This window comes from Procambarus clarkii, chromosome 13 (genome assembly GCF_040958095.1).
Source record: "Procambarus clarkii isolate CNS0578487 chromosome 13, FALCON_Pclarkii_2.0, whole genome shotgun sequence".
Taxonomy (NCBI): Eukaryota; Metazoa; Arthropoda; class Malacostraca; order Decapoda; family Cambaridae; genus Procambarus; species Procambarus clarkii.
The window spans coordinates 20,004,800-20,029,207 of record NC_091162.1 but is presented as its reverse complement, the minus strand read 5'-3'; the positions used below and the strand labels follow the sequence as shown (position 1 = coordinate 20,029,207).

Below are 24,408 nucleotides of genomic sequence, written 5' to 3'. Positions count from 1 at the left end.
AACGTTGGATATCTTCAAATGCATCCTCACTTGAACACCCTTACGGGGCCGGATGGATGTTTCCCCCTTAAACTTTCACAAGACTTTTCACTAAGAAAATAATTAATAAATATTTTTTTTTTTGTATGACAGGACTAAAATCACTGCTTACCGTGTTTTTGTAGTGAAACTCAAATTGGGTGGACACTGCTCTTAATAGTTTGAACTCAAGAATGTGTATAGTATTTACTCTGGATAGTGTAGAAATGGAGATACCAATTAATAACAAATGATATATGTTTTATAATGAACCCCAAATAGTGATTAGTATGAACTATAATATACAATAATATATATAGATATATATATATATATATATATATATATATATATATATATATATATATATATATATATATTATATATATATATATATTATATATATATATATATATTATATATATATATATAAATATTTATATATATATATTAATAAATTTGACTACTTTGTAATTTTATTGAAAGACATATTCAGTCTGATAGGTAACTACATGAGGCACATATCTTTTATGAGGTGGAACTGCTATCTAATTCAACACTGTTTGTGCAATAAATAAATTTTTTGATTTGTTTTTTTTTTTTCACATTTTTGCCAAGTTCCAGCCTTCACCCACTACAAACTGTCTAAAACTGAAAACAAGATATAATTACGTGTGGAAGGACTATTTCTCCTTGCAACACACATGCATGAGAATAATAGCTTTTTTTTTGTTTTGTTTGTTTAACTGTAGTAACATCACTGACATAGGGAATAACATAAACCCAAGTCTAGACTAAGTACCATATGAAAATTTCCCAGATGAGGAGAACACTCTTCACACTGGTTTTCATTCGAGAAAGTTTAGCATATGGTTAAAAATGCACATGCCATTACATTACATAAAGGAATTTTAGGATTGCACGCACACACACATATATACCTAAAGAAATACTTTTTCTCATAAAATTTATGACCTGTAAAATGTGCCTCTCAACAAAAGCTATTGAAGATAAGCTTCTTAGCACGTGATAAATACTGTGGATTGTAATTTCGGCACCTTTAAGAATTTTCAACACGGTTTTCGTCTGATATTATTCAGCTTACTGGTGCATAGATCGGTGGTGCAAGGTAAGAATCAACAGATTCATTTTTGTCCCTAGAGTCCAAGTTAAATCACCAATTTGCATATGATGGCATGATATACTGTATGACCACTGCTGGAACAAGGCAACAACTCAATCTTGGCAATTCTACAACATATGCATCAGGAAAAATAATACAGGGGGAAGACAAGACTTCTCTTTCCAGGGCCCACATTCCACAATGCTGCATGAGATCCCCCAATTATACAATAAAACTATTTCAGAACAGATTGAGTAGCAGTAAACTAACTGGACTGAAAACATGATCAATGCTTAATTTTTATCAAGCCAATATGGACCAGAGATGTAAGAAAAGCCACTCATCTGACAAAATGAAAATATCATGCATGAACATTATTAAGTATAAAATAACTCCAGAACTGAAGAATATCATCAAATTGCAATTAACCAACTGTACTACATGGAAAAAAAGGCCGATCTCATGCCAGATTTCAGAATTGAGCCATAGACACACGTATGGGTCTTGGAGACCCATTAGTAGCGCGCGCGCGCGCACACACACACACACACACACACACACACATACATACACACACACAAGAAGCAAAGCACTCATAAGACAATGATGCTAACTAAAGTATCATCAATAGCATATTCCAGGCTTTAGCAATCTCATTGACACTCAATACTACAGAGATGCTGTGAAAAGCTGGAACATGCTAAGAGTGCATCTGATAGCATGTTATCAGGGCTGTGTTTCTTGACTCTTGTGTACTACTAAATATGGGTTTAAAGAGTCAGAACTGGCCTGAACGGCTGTGAGCCCCCCATCAGAATATGAATGCCTAACTTTGCACATATGTAATGAGTCATTCACTCTATGACTGCATCTGGACTAGCCTTAGAAATATTGTATCATACTTTGGAAAAATAATGTATATATAGACAAGTTTAGATGGTTAGTCAATAGTATCGTCATCTAAATTGTAATTATTTTCAAACTTAATCTTTTAATAGTTATTTCCAAAAAAAACTAAGAACAGCGCTATCAAAAAAACTCATGCTTGGGGAAAGGAATGAGAGAAAAATACAATCAAGACTGTTGCAACACCCAATACTGAGACTTTTTCTTTACCTACGATTACATTACATAAATGCAACGTCAATCATTTTATAAATCTGCGCAAATTACCAGTATTGTTAACATCACACTACTGATTATCTGCCACTTATAATACTACTGAGGAAAATATTTTGCTTCTATAGTCTATCTTCAGTGACCGCTCCAATATAAAGGTAAGGCCCTCTTAGACGATGAGCATCTTGTTTAGAGAGGACTGCTGTCGTTTTTATCGTGTACTGTACTGAGAAAGCAGCCATTCGACGCAAGTGACGAAACGTCAATTGCAACCACTGCCACTGCTGCTATTACAAACACCACTTAGGCTCACCTCTTATTTTCGACACCCAAACTATTTTTTCTGCTGCGGCCGTTGTTGCCGATTAGGAGGGTTGGGACGGTTTTGGGCTAGTCCACTGTATTGGTACTTCGCCTTCTTCTCTGATGGTTTTAAGATCTGATGGTTGGGAAGAAAATGTCAAGATTATTGCTTTATAATGTCTAATGCTACCATTCTAATTCCCAAATCCCAGACAAGCTTCCACATGCAGAGACCTTGCAATTTTGTTGTCTGTTTCTGTCACCACTACAATACATGTGTGTTGCATAACTCACCAGGTTATTGCTTTATACTAGACAATTTAGTACTATCTATCTAACTCCAAAGTCCTAGACAAGATTCCCGATTCAGAATCCTTGCAATTTAGCCTTTATGTCCGTCAGCATGATGGCATTTATCTATTGCAACGTGTCATCAGTTGCATGTTACCTTGCAACTGTTAATTTCTATAATTAAGTTATTGTTAATTTCTATACGTGTACAATTACAATATTTTGGTTTAATTTTTTAAATTTTGTATCACTATTTCTGTTAGCAATGTTTGGAACTTTTTTGTGACATGTTATGGCTATTTAGTGCATAATTCCATGTATTATGTATTTTTCCAGTGCTCTAGCTGTCAAAATATTACCTTAAATTCAACACCATGCTCGTGTGGAACAAAAGAAAGACAATCAACAAACATGTTCATTTGAAATAACCCTAGACTAATCCAACACCTGTGGTGACAGGTGCTGGCAGAGAGCACAGCTTCCAAACCAGTTGTAAGCAGTGCAGTATTTCATATTCTTTGTTACCAATTAATGTTTGCCTGGTTTGATCAATCGGGCTGTTCGTTGTGGCTGCTTGCAGCCTGACATACGTGTCACAGCCTGATTAATCAGGCATCCTTTCAAGGTGCTTGTCGAGTCCAACCCTTCGGACTGTCGGGGGATCGAATGTTCACCTGCATGATGCAAGGTACAGACACAGCTTCTGTGTCTGTACCTTGCTGAGAATACATGACTGAGAATACCATGCAAGATTTAACCCTTAAAGGGCACAATACATTTATAGCTGGGGTGAATAACTATTGTGGAACGGCGCACCACAGCTATGTATGGTTGGAAGTACCGCATAAGATTTACAAGTCCCACGGCTACACAGGTTTCACATCAGCTTTCTCAGGGCACTTGTAAACAGACGACATTTAAAAAAAAATCGTGGCCATCATTCCTGGGCGTGAAATCCTCATTACTGAGTAAGCAACCAAGGCTGGCATATGCAGCATGAGCTAACAGCACTGCCGTTCAGTTTGTTACCACAGCATCACCTAAAATGTCAAAATATATATGTAACTGGTATTATTTTGCCTTGATAGTATTACAGAAGAGCCTGACTGTGATAAAGACTGTGTACAATGTTCAGATGTAAGTGAACACAATGCAGTTCAAGATGTTCACTGCACACTGCCATTGTTTCATCCACACAATCTTCAAACGACTTTTCATGTTCCTCTACAAAATAAACTTGTGGAAAATTCTTCATTTACAGGATTTTGTGACCTGTAAATGTGACCAGATTCAGATAGCAGCAGGATTGTGGTGAGAATTAATGATGTGCGTAGTATGGTGGGAGGAGTAATCTTGGCGAGGAGGGAGGGAGAGGTGGTGTCGTCTGCTGACTCTGTGTGGCAACCTGTTATTGTCTAGACTCATCATACCAGCTTAGTGGTTCACTATGGTGACCACAAATGTAGATATTTATATATAATGTGTGTATATATAGTGTAATAACAGCAAAAGGAGTATGTTGGGAGGAGTCAATTTGGTGAGGGAGGTGTTGGTGATGGAGGAAGGTAGCGTTGTCTACTGGCCACTATGTTGTTTGGACACCATACCAGCTTAGCTGTACAATTATGGTGAATAAAACATGTAGATATACATATATAATTTGTGTGTATATAATGTAATAAAACCATATACATATATAATTTGTGTGTATATAATGTAATAAAACCATATACATATATAATTTGTGTGTATATAATGTAATAAAACCACAAACAGTATGGTGGGAGAAGGAATGTTGGCGAGTAAGGTGTTGAAGGTGGGAGGGAGGGAGGGCTGGCTGGGTTTGGTAGCCCACTCTTGTTGTTTGAACTCACCATACCAACTTAGTGGTTCATTATGGCGAACACACATGTAGATACTTATATATAATGTGTGTATATAGTGTAATAAAAAAAATATAGGAGCCGCAGTAGTCCAGGTGAGGGAAGTGTCCTCCGCGGCCTCACAGTCCACAGGTCAAGCCCAATACACTTTTGGCTGCGGGCAGAAAACCCAGTATGCAACGCTCGCAGGTCAAAGTCTTAAGTGCTCGAGTTCGATTCCTGGTGGATGCACAAACAAATGGGTAGAGTTTCTTTCCCCTTATTAATTTTTTTGTTCCAAGGGTTGTTATAGCCAGGGAAAGGGTTGTAGAGATAAGCTCCCCACAGCCTGTAAAGTGCCCCTGAAGCGTGCATCTCAAATAGCCTCTGACAACCAAGTCCAGCTTCTGGCCTGCACGTGTGGCTTAGCCTCTAGGCCTGGCGGAACTGCTTCTACCAACAGGAGAAGGGGTGAAGGTGGGCCTCTGGTGCCTTAAAACCAGTTGCTTCGGGCAGATGGGACTCATTAGCCTGGGAAGGCAGCTCATTTAGGGGAAGGAAAACCCCGAATTCAAACCTCTGCTGTCTTGCGGCTAAATCCACTCATGGGAAAGACTTCGGGAGTCAACCCTGAGGAAATTCCGGAGTCGGAGTCCCTAAGGCCGTTTGCAGCTGTTTACAGCTACATTCTGGCAACTCCTGCGACGACACTGGTGCCAAGCGTATCGGCGTCTGCCCTTCCCTTGGATCACATCGGTGGCGTGGAGAGGGTGGATCTGCTGCATGGGCAACAGCTGGTCCTCATAATTACTGCCCAGGCCTGTGCCCTGGAGAGGACACTCCAGCATCGCCTTGGCAATGGCTCATTATTTTTTATTGGCCTTCACAGCCACAGCAGGCGCTGCATCCAACTAGACACCCAGGGCACAACTGCATAACCCCACGGGATTGATGGATGCCTACTACTATAGTGTAATAACAGCAAAAACAGTATGGTGGGAGGAGGAATGTTGGCAGGTGAGGTGTTGGTGAAGGAGGGTGGGAAGGAAGTGGCATCTGTTGGCTGGTGTGGTGCCCACTCTTGTTGTTTGGACTCACCATACCAACTTAATGGTTCGTTATGGTGAACAAAACATGCAGATACTTATATATAATGTGTGTGTATATAGTATAATAACAGCAAAACTATTTGGTTGTTGTTTTATGAATACAATAATTGAATCACTAATATGCACTCCATACTTTTGAGTACAGAGATGATTCACACATTTTATTATATAAATATATCACACTACACACTATTGAATAATAATGTAAAAAAAAAAAATCAATCAATATGATAAATTTAAATAATTAGGTATAGTAATAATATGTGGCAACTCCCACCTGACAACATGGGTGGAGCAGACCGCTGCGTGATGTGTACCCTGTCAACACCTCAACTTTGCCAGACTTCCTTGCCCCAATTGCGGCCAAAATATATCACGTACGATATTTGTATTATTTTTCCCGTGATCGGGGAGCACATTTTAACGAGCTTAGAAGACAAAACAAAATCTGATTTATTTTTCTTGCACCTAGCAGTGTTGCAGGCTATAATCCCAACCGCCTCCCAAGGGTTAAGCCTCGCCAGCCTTTTTTCCCTAATTTCCCTAGCAACACTATTTGCAATGTCATGGCAGGGATCAAGGTCAAATTGAGATCTTACCTAGGAATACAAGTCTAAGGTGGTGGACCATAAGGGCTCTGGTTCAGGGAATATTCAAGGGGAAGCCTCAGCACAGAAACATCCAGGGCTTACTGTATTATTTTATGTATTGCATTTCTCCTTGGCAAGTAACAACAGTCTTTTCATCCAAAACTCACTCACTGTATTACTGAAAATATTCTCACCTGGTCCCATTCTGTAAATTTTCCAAGATTCATAACATTTGTATACAAAAATAAATAAATGCTATGTGCCAGTACACATTTATGCAACAGTGTGCTTCAACTGTTTGTCTACAGTGCATAGAGCCCTGTGGTGACTCAATCATACCCTTGTGTATGCTTCACAAAATAGTTAGCTTACATTGTTTATAATTCTGTACCCCATTATCGTTATGTTGGAAGCAGAGTACTCTTTGTATAGTTTGAGGATACACCTGTAAGAAAAGGAGTTAGAGTAATACCATTTTTAAGGTGGCAAGGTCGTGACTCATAAGGCTAGAGTCGGCATTAGTATTACAACACAATTTGCCTACAAAATCAAGACCTATTTGAGCAAAGTCAAAGTGCTAGAGCTGGAAAGTTTCAGAAAAAAAAAAAAAAAAAAAAAGGAGAGAGAGAGAGAGAGTAAGCCTATAAAGAAAACTTCATGGTGGTGGTTTGAACATTCCTCTCCAGTTGACAAGACTATGATATACAATTTTTGGAAAGTGACATCTTCTCCGATATTCATGTACACGAATTAACTTTAAATATTACACCATTATGATTTCCGATGTAATCACTCAACATTTAGCAGGACTAGAGGAAGCCAAGTTGATATTTTACCTGAAAGGAGCAGAGCAATGTTTCATCTACAGACATCATCCCTCCAGCATTATCAAACTCCCCACAGTAATTTGGGGCCGAGAACAATGTGACCAACTGCCTCTTAGCAAAGAACTCGTAGCCATCTTCAACAACCTGCAAAAATGAATAGTGATCAAAGTACCCCACACAAAGTACCTGCTATCTTTAACATGCTACAAGAAGTAATTGCATTAACCATTACTTATAGCTCATCACTGATGACTCAAAACAAACTGAATATCCTAATTCTAGGCTTCGTATGAATTACTGTACTGTAATAAGTTTTGGGTATAAAATTACAAAATTAAGTACAGTACAGTAATTTAATATTTACTTTGAGTCATTAATTAATTATTAGGAAGCCCTGTTGGTGTACATTTAGTACCCCAACAGAGCTTCTGAACAAGTACAGCGATAACGACACACCAAATTACAGTATATACTAAATATCTTAAATTTGTAATATTACACCTAAAACATACTAATTCATACAGAATTCAGAACCAGGATATTTGTGTGCCAGCACTACCGAACTTGTGTGATGCAACACCTAAACCAAGCGGTCTAGATATCAAACTTAAAACAAAATACTGCACAGTAAACCAGCTGGCACTGGTCACCCCACAAATGTGCCAATTTCAGAACAAGTCGAGATCAAATTATTTCTTGCAACGTGGCTTCTATTTCCTTTACTATAAACACGGTGCACCACCTCTCCAAAGCCGAGCACATTTTCTTAACTTTAAATAGTGTTTCACAGCCCCTTTACCTGCTGGCCACTATTTTCTAATAGCCTTGGGCCAGATTCACAAAAGCACTTACGAGCGTGTACACCTTTCCTCAATCTTTGATGGCTTTGGTTACATTTATTAAACAGTTTACAAGCATGAAAACTTCCCATTCAACTGTTGTTATTGTTAAAAACAGCCTCCTGGTGCTTCGGAGCTCATTAACTGTTTAATAATTGGAAACAAAGCCGTCAAAGATTGAGAAAAGATGTACAGGTTCGTAAGTGTTTGCGCAAGTGCTTTCGTGAATCTGGCCCCTTGTTTGAACCACAAACCCCATGGTTTGTTTAATGTCCCCCATATTAGTTATTCTCTATTCTTTAGTATATTTGTTATTCCCTTATTATCTACCTTTATGTTTAATTACACCCTTCTGTATTTTCAACATTTCTTTTAACTACAGGTAAGGTACTGTATAGCTTAACGATGCTTGCTGAATAAAGTATGCACATTTTCACGCAATCTTGTGTCTCACTGGAAGCAAGTTCCCATTGCTTTGAGTAGGGGATTACTAAATAAGCAAGTGAAAACTTTGTCAAATGCTTAGGAAACTGCTTTGAATGGCTGTACACTGTCAAGATAATTTCCAATGAAGAAATTCTAAGATGAAGCAAGGGATCAAAGATACAGAGTACAATATAATACAATTTATTGTTGTACTCAAAGCAAGAGAGCTCAAATGACTATAAAAAACCAGCATTGAATGTAATGAAACGCCATTTTCTGGGAGACCAGGAGGCTCCCCGGAGCTTACTAGGCTGATATGTTAATGTCAGACTTTGGCATCAGTCATGTGTAATGGAGTTCTGTAGGTCTACCGGGGACCACGAGCCAGACCCTGGCCCCCTCAGAGAGGCATGGGGAGCAATGGTCTATAGAAACCCTCGTGTGGTTGGAAGCATTCTATGTCTGCCATCGACCGGATCAGGCACCCAGAAAGGTAAGCATCCCAAAACAAACCCCTATTCTGGTGAAAATTTTGCTACCAAAAGCCGAACAAGTGGATAGAACTCCCCTAAAAGAAACGAGCAAACGAGCATGACGTCACACATCGCCACGCTGCTGTCTGTGCAGCTCCCCCCTCCCCGGGAGGGGGAAGGGGCAGCCCCAGACCCCATGCTGGCTATCCACCCTAGTTTCTGAGGCTGGATGTCTAAACACCTGAAAAACCGCCGACTGCAGGGATGCCGGGGAGCCTCCAGGTCTCACCCAGAAAATGGTGTTTCATTACATTCAACACTGGTTTTTTGGGGGAGAGCCCCTTCGGCTTCCCAGAGCGATCTACCCACAGAGGGAAAAATTAGAGGGACTTACCTGGGAGGCGAACGCTGCTCACTCCTCAACTCGAAGTCGAGACAACTGTCTGCAACCGCCGACCCAACGCGACACAGGCCTGACTAGGCCCAGGAAAGTTCACGAGATAACGAGCACTAAGGACCCTGTTCGACCACCAAAATCCCTGCACCCGAGTGTCAGCCCAGGACATGTTGCCAAGGACGGCGGCAAGAGCAGCGAACTTGCGAACGTCATGAGCACGGGGATAGACCGCAGGCAGGCTAGCCCTAATAATCCTGCGGACGACCTGGGAGACTCCTAAGTTAAGTTAATCCTAAGGTAAATCAGGGAGACAAAACACTGAAGCACCCAAAGGGGGGCCAAAAAACTGAGCACTTAAACAGCCCAACAGAGGCAGAACCAGTACTTACAGGGACCCTAGGGAAGGTAACCCTAGGCGCATGCAGCCCGAGTACTGTAGAATAACTCCTGGCTCTCACACCCCTGGAAGACAGCCACCACACTCGAAGCACAGTGCTGAAAGACCACTGGAGCCAGAGCACACAACCTCTGCCTCTAGCAGAGGTGGCGGGTGGCGAACCACCCTCCCGTGCCGGCAACCCAGTCATTCTAGTTCGGACACTGAATATCAAAACAATGCAAAAACTACCAACCAAAGGGAAGGAGGGTGCCATGGAGATTCCGAGGCTCACTCAGAAAATGGGGATTCATTACATTCAATGCTGGTTTTCTCGGCTCCCTGGAGCGAGATAACCAAAGATAAGAAAGAGAGGGACTTACCCGGGAGGCAGCCGCCACAAGCTCCTCAACTTAAAGGTGAGACGACTGGCTGCAACCTGTGACCCAAAGCAAAATCCCAGGACCATGAATGTTGACTAATTAATGGGCAGCTACCTGGAGCTGGCCAGAAGAAGAGGCTCGCAGGTAACGACGAAGAGCCACAACTGGACACAACACATGATGCACCCCTGCCTGACCAATCAAGCATCTATGACCCATCTTCAGAAAGTAGCCGCCTCATTCTTCGTCAGAAAAGAGGAAAAAGGCTGTAACCAAACAAACCAACCACCATGACTGAAGGAGCAGAAACCTCTGCGCCGGAGGAGAGTATGATGCTCACCGACTTGACCCCCAAAAGTCAATGCCAACAAAAATAGAGCTTTGGAAAAACAAACTTGAACCGAAGGGGCCACCACGCACCCGAGGAGAAAGAGAGATAGGAGAGACAGCACCCTGTTCAAGGACCATGACGGCTCTGGCGGCGCCTGAGCAGGCCCGAGGTAAAACAAAGCACGAGAAAGCTTATGGAACGGGGCAGAAGCGATGTCCACCCTGGATGCAAGCTGCAGCGGCTCTGCCAACGCCGCACAATACGAGACGACAGTATTAGGCATTAAATGACAGTACTGTACTGAAAAAGGGGGGCAAGACAAAAAGGACAAGACAGCCCAGTCAGAAATAGAAGACAACCTACGATGAGAGAAAATGGCAAAAAGAACACCAGGAAATTTTATACCACTGAGACGAAGCTCTCAGGTGGGACACCATCAACGAAGTCACCCGATCACCATACAAATGGTAATAAGCCCATGTCAAAAGGACCAGACGTGAAGAGCGGAGGAGAAGACCGAACCAGCCATACATCGGACTTGTCAGATCTGCTGGAAGAGGCGGAGCCACGGAAAATGCCCCGGTTCGGACACCGAGCAAGCAGCGCCTGAAACCAAGGCTGGGCCGGCCACCAAGGGGCCAAGTGGCCCCTACTCTATCGTGGTAAGACTCCAAGTGAGCCAGAACCTGAAGCAACAATTGGACTGGGGGGGAAAGAGGTACAGGTAACCCCCACCTTGACCAGTCCTGCTGAAAGGCGTCCACTGCGAAAGCTCTGCAGTCAGGGAAGGGGGCCACATGTATCGGGAAACGCCTTGACCAAGCCGACACGAAGAGGTCCACCTCCGGGAGCCCGTATGTCTGGCAGAGTCAACTGAAGGAGTCGGCGTCGACCGTCCATTCTATGGACAGGGAAATGAACAGAGATTGCATTAGCTGATGAACTAAAATGGCTAGGTCGCCAGTGCAAAGGGGGGGGGGGGGTCCAGGGGTGCTGCGTGGATGAACGTCGTGGCAGTGGGGTGTAACATTTGCTTGTTTGATTGCTTCCATGGGATTGGAGGAAGTTCTGCCTTTCTGTTCAGTTTTCGGTTGCAATTTTCTTACTATGTGGGGGTTCTGTTTTGTTATGCATACCTTTCTGGGTGCCTAACCCTGGTCGATAACAATGGGTGGGTTTTCCAGGGCCAATGCTCCCTGTGCCTCTCTGAGGGGGGTCAGGTTCTGGCTCATGGTCCCCGGTAGACTGAACTCCTGTGACTAATGCCCTGGTCTAATGAATTGCATATTAGCCCGGTAGCTCCAGGTAGCTGAAGGGGATCCCAACAGAAAATAAAATGGTAAAAGAAAATTCTTGTCTTATTCTGTAATACAGTATTGCTTAACACACCCTGTATTGCAGCACAACTAAAACTAATGTATATTCCCTTCTCAATATCTAATTTTTATTATACAGTAATTGAATGGAATCAATTATAGCAGTTTAACTTGACCTTACAAGAGGGTAATTCAAGTACAACTTTTCCAAATAACTTTTTATGACAAATATTTCCACGTGCAATACTTGCATCAGGAACTTTTTCAATAATGCATTTCTTAATTTTATATGTTTACCAAGCCATGTACATCCTTACTTGATGCGCTCTGCATATTAAATCCAAGTCATGACGATTCAAGAATTTACTGACAACATCAGCGCCAAATGTGAATGAAACGCCACGATCATTCTCGCCCCAGCCTTGCACGTCTTTGTCAGGGTCTGACCATAATAGGTCACACAGTAGACCTGCATAAGGAAGAGAGAAGTGACTTGAACAACAATGGCTAAATAGCTAAATAGTTTGCGTTTAAATGATATGCCTATTCAAAGCTAAAGGTTTGGGGTAAATAATTTACGTACCAGTGTCAGGTACGTCGGTGGGCCGCATGATACGACGGATCTGTTCCATGCTCTGAAGGTCAGGGCTCAAGCCTCCATGGCAGCAGAATATCTTTTCATCAATAATGGCAGCAATGGGAAGACAATTGAAGCAGTCTGTGAATGTCTTCCAGAGTTTCGTTCCGTACCTTCGTCGACCTGGCAATTGTGAATTACTGAGTAAAATACTTGCTCATGACATAATATGTCCAGCATAAAAAAAAAAAAAAATTAACTGACAATCAGCAGCAAAAAATCACCTCTAATTATCTAACTAAAAGGAGTTAATTATAAAAAGCTTCAACTCCTTTTGATCAGGCAGTAATAATCTTACAAGTTTGATTGAACATTTAATCATGAAAAACAAAACTCAAAGGCTGTTAAAAATACATCAATATATTTTCACCGCACTTAAACTAATCCACAATTAACTAGGCACTCACACTCATCAAAGAAACCATAAATTCTGTTGATTGATGCACACTCATGGTTGCCTCTTAACAGGAAGAAGTTCTCTGGATACTTGATCTTGTAAGCCAGTAGAAGGCAGATAGTTTCAAGTGACTGCTTGCCGCGATCTACGTAATCTCCGAGGAACAGGTAGTTGGACTCTGGAGGGAAGCTGCCATATTCAAACAGCCGCAGCAGGTCTGTGTACTGTCCGTGGATATCACCTGTGAAGCCAGGTGTATACATTATTTTTATACTGTACTGAAGTTTGCTGGAAACTGGTTATGAATGTGTTTCTCGCCACTTCGCTTGTGAGAGTTATGTACGTTCAAATAAAAGGTAACAACATAATGAACATTATAGTACAGGTACTATATATATTTAAAAAATATTTATTTTAATCCACAAAAGTTATTTCAGTGCTCTCCATGCAGAATCAACGAAAATGTGAAATTTTACATTAATATTTATCGAAGACTCCTCAATAATTCAGCCCATCCTCCTGTTTTGGTAGTACAGTACTTAGTGATGATGAGGACCATACTACTGTGTATATATACCGACGACCAACAAAATTAGAATGTAGCAATCTGAACTATTGAGTTGGACAAACCGCAAAACTATTTTTTGCTTGCGTAGCTTTGACAAACTAAACTAACCTATCGTAGCCTCCCTAGACCTAATACACGATATCTGAAGCCTAATATAGTACGTGTGTGTGTGTGTGCTATACCAGGCCTAGGAATATTTAAGTTTGTGCTTTAGTTTCATTTATTTTAAAAGAATTCCTTACTAGTCAGTATACTACTATCTAAAAGCCAAGTACAAACGAATTCTGACTATTAACACTTTCGCGCTCTCGGCGCTCAAAAAAAAAACAATACCCCAGATGCTTTCGGCACTTCGCGCGCCTACGCGGTAAGACCGAAAAAGTGTACACTCTTTTGACTGTCCTGACAACAATTGAAGGCGCACGTATTTAAATTTGGTATCACTGTGTTCGCAATGAAATTGTCTATAAGAGCATAGCTATAAAATGCCGCCCAAGCATAAGGAGTATCAACACCAAATAAAAAACTATGCAGATCACTCGCCGAGAGCGCCAAACAGCAACAAAATGTTTCCACTCTCTTAATGGTTGCGAAGCCTACAGTTGTCCTACATCGCTAATTTTGGTGTCATTGGAATCGCAATAAAATTATCTACACGGACATATGCATATGAATGTTTAATATAGGTAATTGCCCACCCGCAAGAGTGTGTGAAGTGGAGAGTAGTTAGCCGCGAGCGCACTGGCGAAAACACAGGGGGGAAATCATGCTTGGAAAGTTTATACGTTTCCTGGCCCTACTTTTCTATGTACGTATTTCTTTTTTTATACCAATGTGTTCGCAATAAAATTTTCTATAAGATGAACTGTATAACATTTGTACAAAGCATGTGTAAGAGAAGCGCCAAATATAGAACCACGTCGCTCAGTATGCGTTCGCGGCAGAAACGAACGCATTGTTTTCGTTCGTTTGATGTTTGTCATGTTTATACTTGTTGAAACATTTTATAATTTGTATGACAGTGATCGCAGTAAAATTCCCTACACAGACATATACATAACACATACAAATATTTCCCACGTTGTTGGATATATCAACGGCTAAAGGGAACCCACTGCCACACGCCCGCCACACCCCCAAACATACTTTGTGTATTTTTTTTTTTACTCATAGAAGTTTATGTGATATAATATTCATTCTGGTACCAAAAAATTCGCAAATAAATTCTCTACAAAACAAAAGTATCCCCATCCATTTCGGTTAAAAAATGGAATTTATAGAAATATTTTTTCGATTGACGAGAAAAGTAGGCTGTTATGCGGAATCGTAAGAAAAAACAGCGACGAGTTATCTCTAATCTAAAGCGCGAAAATGTTAATGATCATTACAACATAAACTACCTAAACAGGAGGATGGGTTGCATTAATCACATTTCAGTCTAATATCTCCAGCTCAATGAAAAATTGTTTCCTTTGATCATGAGAAAACAAGCTAGCTGAAACTTTAAGCAATTCATTTAAACAGGTATTTAATAGCAAAAATATACAAATACAGTATTAGATATTGCATTATACATAAAAAAAAACAGCACTGAATGTAATGAAACATCTTTTTCTGATGGCTGCTTGGTGCTTGCTATCTGGCAAGCTCCACTCAATTTTATACATGCCAGGCCCTTGCATGTCATATCATAGGCCTCTTCTAATATGTCCTCTATTAGGAATCAAGAGCCCAAAATTTGGCCCCTCTCGAGAGAGATACAAGAGCTGGGGATTGTACATCACTCTAACCAAGAGAAGACCATCAGAGATGTGGGTGAACCAATCATACAAATGGCAAGGTAAACAAAAAATAGAAAATAGGACAGCAAGGCCCCAAGACTTGTAAACCGCAAGGATGTGAAGCAGTACTCTTGATTGTTCCATCTGCATACACTCCCCAACTCAATCCACCAACCTCGATACTCTACCAATTTCGATACCCCACCAACCTCGTATCGAGGTTGGTGGATTGAGTTCGGGAGTGTATGCAGATGGAACAATCGAGAGAGGGCTGAAAATGAAGAAAACACCCAGGACCAAAAGACCAAAACCCCGCTTTTGAAAGAGAGTGAAGTTCCCCAACTTGATAACCATAATAAGCAAGGGCCAACAAACACACAGCTTTGTAGAAATAATCATGGAGATAACCAATGTAACGGTTCTATTGTTACGTAAAGTTTGGTGACAAATAAACACAGACACTAAGATACTATATATATATTTGGTCGAATATACAGAAGTACACAGGTGATACGTTGGTGTGAGTTGAGCGCACTGAGCGTTGGTACAGTATCTCGCAAGTGTCTGCTCTAGACCACACTTGAACTTGGGGCAACAGAAAACCAAGGAGAGAAAACTTAAACTTTGTCCAAGGACCAAGATGGCTCAGGATGCAATCCATCCTCTTACACATTACGTCGCTTCTCGCTCGTATGCACTATGGCCGAAAAAGGCCGTAGAGTATCCACTCGATTTAACGGCTTCTTATTTAGCATTACGCTGGTTCTAGTGACTGGTTTTGGAGACCAGTATCTGGAGCCTCATATACCGGTCTGGTGGTTGATAAAACCGTGGGTCAGTATTGGGTTTGTTTTGGCATTGGCGCACCCTCACATGGTAAGCAGCCACCAGCCTCGACCATACTTCTACAAGCATCTAATCTTCATCCTACAAGCCATGCTGCACCTGCTGAGAATTCAACAAGTTGTGCAGCATCCACCAGCAATGAATGCTCTACAAGCCATGCTGCACCCACTGATGCTGAATTTCCATCAACAAACTGTGCAGCATCCACTGGCAACGAATGCCTTACAAGCCATGCTGAACCCGCCAATGCTGAATTCCCATCAACAAACCATGCAGCATTTCCTAACAATGATATAAAATATTATTGAAATGCATATAAATTTATGTAAAAAGTGTGATAGAGTACAGTATTGTAAGTGTTAATGAATAATTAAGCCTTGACAAAAAGATATACTATACACAATGTAAATACAGAAATGTTAAAATTGTACAAGTGCATTACAACTGTCAGTCAACATTTTTTGTTATTAAAGTGCAGTACATTACTCAGGTGCGAATTAGTAGTAGGCCTAGCTGTTATGTGAAGTGAAAGCCTGAGAATAAGTGTACATACTGTACAGTTTTATGAAGTGAATGATAAAATCCTCGTAGAGTATATGGTCATGAACAGTATTGCACTACATTATACCGAATAATACAAAATAAACGCCACAGATGCTGACAATCTTCACAGCTTCATAAAATGTCAGTCAGTTAATCAATTTTATTACAGTATTACAACATATTAAATGTGTTTTTTCAACAATATTGGTCTCTGCAAATGTATGATAAATATGTTGACCAGACCACACACTAGAAGTTGAAGGGACGACGACGTTTCGGTCCGTCCTGGACCATTCTCAAGTCGATTGTGGTCACCATTCTCACAATCGACTTGAGAATGGTCCAGGACGGACCGAAACGTCGTCGTCCCTTCAACTTCTAGTGTGTGGTCTGGTCAACATACTTCAGCCACGTTATTGTGACTCATCGCCTGCATATGATAAATATTTTGCAATACAAAAGAATTAACCAATTTTTCCACCCATCTGGACTTGATCAGACCGTGTTCACGCATCTGCCATGCAGCAGCTGACACCTGGCTTAATCATCGGCACATCACTAACTTGGAACACATTTACAGATTGGAATTTATATAATTTTCGTTATATAAAACATACCATAGGGGCCTGAATGTTACTTGAAATATTACAGACATTTTAACAACTCTGGATTTAGCGGATCCCCCCATTTAACGACCTGAGTTCAGTCCCATATAGGCCGTTAAATCAAGTGAATACAGTACTGTACATAATTTGAAAATGAAAAATTGAAAATAAATTTTGGATTTTTTTTTTTTTTATAAAAAACAGCAAGTTAAGGGTCCTCTGGTAGGTTAGGAGGGCAGGTAGGTCTTCTAAGGTTTCAAAAAGTCATGAAAAGCGTTATTCGAAAGTTTCCTCTCCTAACGTAACAGCCTAAGCTAGAGGACCCAAAACAAAAAAACGGGACAGTATGTCACTTTCGAGAGCCGATTTCATTTTGAATTACAGTGTGTAATTTTTTAGTCTGAGTGTGCATACGGACTAAAAGCGGCATAATTTGTAAGAGGACGGGTTACAGGATGTGTATGAGCAGGCTGAAGGTGAAAATATGACAAAGACAACTTGTGAATAGGGCTAATGATACGTTGACACAATGTCAACAGTAGCGGCTCCACTGCTGGGAATCATATACAGTAACATTAAAACTTATCATAGACCTTGTAGTCTATGGTACGTTTTAATGTCGTATCATAGACCTAGGGGTCTATGGTATGTTTTAATGTCGTATCATAGACCTAGGGGTCTATGGTATGTTTTAATGTCGAATCATAGACCTTGTAGTCTATGGTACGTTTTAATGTCTTATCATAGACCTAGGGATCTATGGTATGTTTTAATGTCGTATGATCTCCAATCTTACAAACTTCACTTCCCTAACTCTTCTGTTTGTAAAAAGATGACGCAATTCTTTTGTACTATGCGGGCACAGTGCAAGCACAGAAGTATAAAGATATCTAGCAAATTGCAGCAGGTTATTGTACAGAGTATGTAAAGTTACTAACTTTAATTGAATGTTTAAGTTTTAGTACTAAATTTCACATTAGATAAACTACCTTCTACAGTATTCATCTCTATGAAGGAAGCAGTGAAGTGTGAATACAACAGGTAACTCTTTATTATACTACAGCCCATTAATTACATCAAAATTTAATATTAGATTCCCAAAGTGTATGAATAATGAAGAAGTGTATGCAATAATAAATGACCTGTGGAAAATTTCCAATTATATATAAATACAGGCCCTTGTTAAGCCTTGGTGGGAGCCTATGTGACTAGCTGGCATTAACACTAGAGTAAGCTAGTACTGTATAACCAACGGCCACACCAGAAGAAAGCACATTCGTGTTGTTGGATGTGTGATAACTACAGCTACAAATTACACTCTTTAAATATATCAAATGATTAAAGATATGATTAATTGTTATCACTATTATCAGAGCAATGTTCTATGTAAATTATATATACACTACTATTTAAAATTTTACATGTGGTATACCTCAATATTTCCATATGGTTTTGCTTTCAAAACAATATGTTTCCCTGTAGAAAAGACAGGCTTCATATTCAATTTAAACATCTGTACTTTTAAAAATTACAGTACACACGAACATGCTGTAATAATTCTTATTATCCAACAAGTAAATTGAATCCAAAATTATATTCATTATCGAGATGTCAGAGCATGAGTGATACTATAACTTCAATAATAAAGAAAAGATTAAGATGCATTAATAATCAGGAGGCGACACCCCAAGATCCCCCCCCCCCTCCCCAGGCAGACACTCGGATTGGCATTCCATGGCAATTGCAACAAAGATGTGACGGAGGAAAGACATAACTCTGGTAACAAAACAAAAAAAATCTTTCACACAAACATATAAACCAGTTGGCCTAACTTGTCTATATATCCATTTCAGATCATTTCCATGAATAGAGGAAGCATCTATTTCCTTGGTCTCTTATTATTGTCTCACATTTGTTAATGATAAACATTTTCTTCCAAAGTTACTACTGTACATGCATTTTAAATGAACTCTTTTTACCTCGGCAGATGTTCAGTGATGCCAAACTTACCACAGATTTTTAGGGGAGCCTCTAGTTCAAGGAGGATAGGCTGTTGCAAAAAGATTTCCCGAGACTTGAGACATAAGCCCCGAACTTCTGCTTCTGTCATCTGTACACTCTTTCCTGGTCGACATCCTCGCACTGTGGATAAGAGCAAATAAAGAAAGAGGGGTATTTAAACACATAGGAGAAGAGATTGTGTCACAAATGTTTACATATTAACTCTTAGATGACATAACTGTTAAATGCTGACATCCGCGTGATATGCAAGAACAAATTTTAAGAAAAAATTATTTTTTCTTTTGACAAAAAACATTGTTAATTAGTCTCCAGGAAATACAAAAATACGAGTAAAAAGTCTCTGCCTCTTGTGGTTTAGCTGTAGGTTTAGGCTTGAGGTTATCTTGAGGTGATTTTTGGGCTTAGCGTCCCCACGGTCCGGACCTCGACCAGGCCTCCATTTTGTTACACACACCCCCAGGAAGCAGCCCGTAGCAGCTGTCTAACTCCCAGGTACCTATTTACTGCTAGGTAACAGGAGCATCAGGGTAAAAGAAACTCTGCCTATTTGTTTCCGCCTCCACCGGGGATCGACCCGGCACCTCAGGACTACAAATCCGAAGTGCTGTCCACTCAGCTGTCAGGCCCTTCTCTAGGCCCGGAGAAGTTATTTTACTTGCCTGGAGAGGGCATAAATGAGGTAAGGCTGGGGGGGGGGGGGGGGGGAAGAAAATCTTTCAGAAACACCAGCCCAAGAATCATGTAAGGGAGGAACACATAGAGGGCGAGTGGATGGGCAGGTGAGAGTGGGTAAGCAGTTGAGTAGCCGGACTGGTGGGTAGCAGAGGCAGTGGTGTGAGTGGCCGACCTTCTGACTAGGACTAACACAGGAACTGGTCACCTCCGTCCCTCCCCAGGACCACCCCCTATCCTGCACACCAGACCCTCCCCACTACCTCCATCCCCTCATTCCCCACACTGTCCCCCCCAGCTGTACCCCTCCCAGCCATGTCTGGACGGTATTAATACGGTGGACTTCCTTGCTACCAGCTGATGGATCCTGAGGCAGACTGCCTGAGTGCTTGTCATTAAACTCTTTTTGTTTACTGACTGACTGGTTGCAACTGTGACTGCCTGATTGACTGTTAATGCCATATTGAAAGTGAATGCCTGATTGACTGAATGCGTGACTGACCATAAATGCCTAACTGGTTGCTATCACAACTGTGAATGCTTGAGTGCCTTTGGTTATAACTGCCTGTGACTGGTCTTGACTGTGAATGCTTGATTGACATGTGACTAAGTGACTGGTTCTGACTGGCTGCCACATAACAGAGACGGTGAAATGTGTGAAAAGAAAATCTGGAACCAGTGATGCAGATATGAAAGCATTTAAGGCGAGCAGGGGACTGTCTCACCACCACCCCCTCCCCATACACCAACACCGCTCCTCCCTCCCTCCTCACCGTCTCCCGTATGCCGACAAGTCCTCAGTAAATGTAAAGTGCAATTAAATGTTCACTTATTTTATTTATGGTTTATATTTATACCGGATTGTTTTGTGTATGAAAAATATCAGTAGTATTCTGTATAAAATATATTTTTAAGTTATTTTTTTGAGTGTGTGGAACGGATTAATTCAATTTACATTATTTCTTATGGAAAAATTCATTTCACTTTACAAATTTTTGGTTTGCGAACCATCTCTGGTAACGGATTAAATTTGAAAACCAAGGTTTCACTGTATAAATATACGGACATCATGAAAAAAATTACACTGTACATAATTTATTTAGGTAAAAACACACACATACATATTGAGTTACAAGCAAAATATTGGATTTCTAGATAGTTAGTATATACTATGCCTAAAACCCCTAATATGCACAGCATTTTGCACAAGACATATACTGTACAGTATATATAACCCTATATACAAGCCTAAATCTTAAAATTGCACATTAGCACACATTTTGCCTGAAATATATCCATTGTAATCACTCATTTGCTGTTGTTAACACTTTGGCGATCTGGGCAAGAGAGCGCCGCTCCACACTGTTACGACCCTGGGTTCCTCAATTGGAAACCAGAGGTCAAATTGAGCTAAATAAACTACCTTATATTTGACACGCTTGCCGACGTGTATCTGTTCGTATCTTCCTTGCCAAACGTAGGACGAATCTTGTTGCTCACAAAGCATTCAGACTCTTGAGCTTGTTGTGGATTAAGTATAATATTGTAGTAATTATTAACTATCCTTAGAACGAGTAAAGTAAACAATATTGTACATCGGTGAAGATTTTTAATGTGTATAGCTGCACGATCAATTAGGCTCTTCCCGGCACCACAACAACTCAGGAGCCCTGGACAGGACGCTGGATGCGGCCTTCTCTGTGCTGGCGCCATGGTGGAAAGAACCTCCTCTCCTCCTTCCTACTACTCTTCCTTACCTATTTCTATGTCTAGTTTACTAAGTAATTGTGTGTATATTTGTGCCTACTCTGGGATTGCAAGATTGGTGTAGACCTGGGGGTAGTATTTGCCAGTGTTTTGGGTACCCCTTAGTGTTGTGTTAGGGTACCACGTGGTCTCACTACCCTAAGCTGCCTCAAGCTTCAGGTTCTTCACTAGTAGTACTTTACCCTAGCTTGTTCTCAGTGTAAACCTTGTAACCTACTTATGTGGACCAAGGCTTTTAATGTAAGATAGTATGGTAAAGTAATTATTATTATTGTTATTGGTGTGAATGTATATGGGGGGTTGTTAAGGGGGTTAATAAATAAGTAAATTAGTTTTAAAGGAGTATCCATTCTTCCTGTGTAGGAGATCTATGATCTACCTCTAGACTGACACTGTCTTGTAGCCAATTAATATTCACTGTTGATATTTTTATTTGGGGGCCAGTCCTTACTGATCTCCACTGCTAGAGATACATCTTTATTCTAACCACTGCCCCTACATCCATTTAATACTAGATCTCCCATAGTACAAGCCACCATTTATAACACACCCCAAGGTGGGCCTGACATTCCACAAAACGAAAACATCAAAGCAGAAACGGCACATAAAAAAACAGTCATTGTAGAAATCTTGCGATCTACATACATTATAACTGATTAATTGGCCACTATTTATATAATTCTCGGGGTCTATTTCCCACTGTACAATTGGTTCACCCATTACAATTATTCTATAACCAATTGGCATCATACTGATCTCATTGCCTAGGCAACCCACCCACACCAAAAACTTTCCAGTTTATCCTTTGAACATCACACACGGGCACCTTGAACAGTTGCACGAGATCATAGTCAATGGCCCGTACTGCTCCTTATACCTGTACATTAAATAGCATACTCCTTCCTTATTTCTCTCATTTTCATTTCATCCACAATCGACTTGATAATGGTTCAGGACGGACCGAAACATCGTCATCTCATCTTCTGGTGTGTGGTTTATTCATCATATTTTTATGATGAATATGATGAATAAGCCACGTTATTGTGACTCATCGTCTGCACTTTCATCATATCTTCCCATATATTCCCATTCATTCCTATTCCCATTCAAAATCAGCAGACCTCTAGATCTTACTACTGCTCGGCTTAGACTCGGTTACAAGTATCTCCGGGATTTCTCATTGTCTGCTAATGTAGACCTGACCAAATGTAAACAGTCAACAAAATTATTTGCACACCCTTCGTCACTATGTAATGGAGTGCGAAGAGATACGTGAATTCAGAGACAATTATATAACAAATGTACCAGAGATGTGTAAACACTTCATTCAAAATGATCTGCTACCAGAAGTCTTGCCAAATATCCCCAGTTTGCTAGCTATTGGTAGTAACTAAGTGGTTGTAACCTATCCAGTGCTGCCCACTGGATGGGGGGGGTGGGGTGTGCAGGATAAACATATCAATTGTGACACTAGCTCTCCACATATGTCAGTTGCTTAATTTAGAAACTGTACTTGTGGTCGGTCTCGAACCCAATGATGATAATGTGACGATGTGCACTGAATTTTGTAACTAGCTCATTATGATTGTAACTTACTTAGCGGAATGAATTGTGGGGTTCAGTCCCTGGGCCCATTATGTGCCTCTGTAACCCTTTCCACTACCGCCCACAAGATGGGTATGGGGTGCATAATAAATGAACTAAACTAACTCTTCCCATATTATCATGCCGTGATGTCTTTCCCTCGTATAAACCTAGTAGAACACCTCACTTCAATTTTTGGCTCCTCTCTCTCTTTCTCTCATTCTGCACGGCCACAATTCAATAATAAGCCAACCTGAACGTCTTGAGAGTATGGGCGTGTCTGACATCCCGCCACAACCAAATATTATACTTCATGCACCTGTATGTCATATGTATTTTCAATATATGAAAGAATTAGAACAATTTAGAACACCCTGACTTAAAAGTCTATAATACAGTACTGTATTATAAAAGAAAATGCAGTAGTGTAGTGTACACCAGGCTACGTACCTAGTGAAGACTATACATTGTATATTAATAGGCATAATAGCCTCAGGTAAACGTTTACCAAATATTACTTCCTAAGGGTGACACCGAGAGCACTCGAGTGACCTGTACTGCAGTTAAGAAAAAGGAAATTTCACTTCAGGAATGACTCAAGTTGTGGCCTGTCTGTCGCAACTCTGGGAGTCCTGCAGACATTACACCACTTGCGAGTCATTCGCAGCTATTCTCTTGCATCCTACTGATATCTCCTCAGGAACTTGAGCACCTGCTTTGGGGTTTTTAAGCCGTTTTCTCGTGTATGTTTGGCAGGAATGGGTCAGGTTGGACCAGCCCATGTCAAAACATCCCGAACCCGAGATTCTAATCTGGTCATTCTGTACGGTCTCGTGAGGCTGCATGGCTCATATTTCCCATTTCGACACAGGGGAAGTGTTTATAAACAACGTGAGGTGTTTGAGTTGTGAAACTATTCACGCTTACCTTCTAATAAGCGAGAAATTAAATTATCTACGTCGAGCTCTGTATCGGCCATCTTGCAAAATTTCGCCCTGGTTCGAATCCTTGGGCGAGACTTAAAACACAATTAGGTCTATCTGGTTTACAACCTGGTCAGAAGGCAAGACCGGTTCACAGCATTTTACACTATCTCACCAAATATCAATCGACTGTCTGCAAGTGCATAGTATAGTTATGTCTAAGATGAATAATCAGACACACGATTATCCTCAAAGGGAGTAATTGATTCGGACAAAATAT

General features: G+C 40.7%; 1 protein-coding gene across 2 annotated transcripts; it reads right to left on the bottom strand.

The window, feature by feature from the left end:
• Nucleotides 1-482: 482 nt before the first annotated feature.
• On the bottom strand, nt 483-24,373 carry LOC123757239 (serine/threonine-protein phosphatase PP1-beta catalytic subunit). Of its 2 annotated transcripts, none has more exons than XM_045740746.2 (7): nt 24,133-24,373; nt 19,171-19,302; nt 12,828-13,058; nt 12,367-12,543; nt 12,101-12,252; nt 7,252-7,386; nt 483-2,699 (listed from the first exon to the last, which is right to left on the bottom strand). In XM_045740746.2, exons 1-7 carry the CDS (start codon nt 24,182-24,184, stop codon nt 2,595-2,597), a joined length of 984 nt encoding a protein of 327 aa, XP_045596702.1. In that variant the 5' UTR covers nt 24,185-24,373; the 3' UTR covers nt 483-2,594. The 2 variants fall into 2 exon arrangements, with proteins under 2 accessions (XP_045596702.1, XP_045596703.1); XM_045740747.2 differs by lacking the exon at nt 24,133-24,373 and adding an exon at nt 23,656-24,111.
• Between the last annotated feature and the right edge of the window lie 35 nt (nt 24,374-24,408).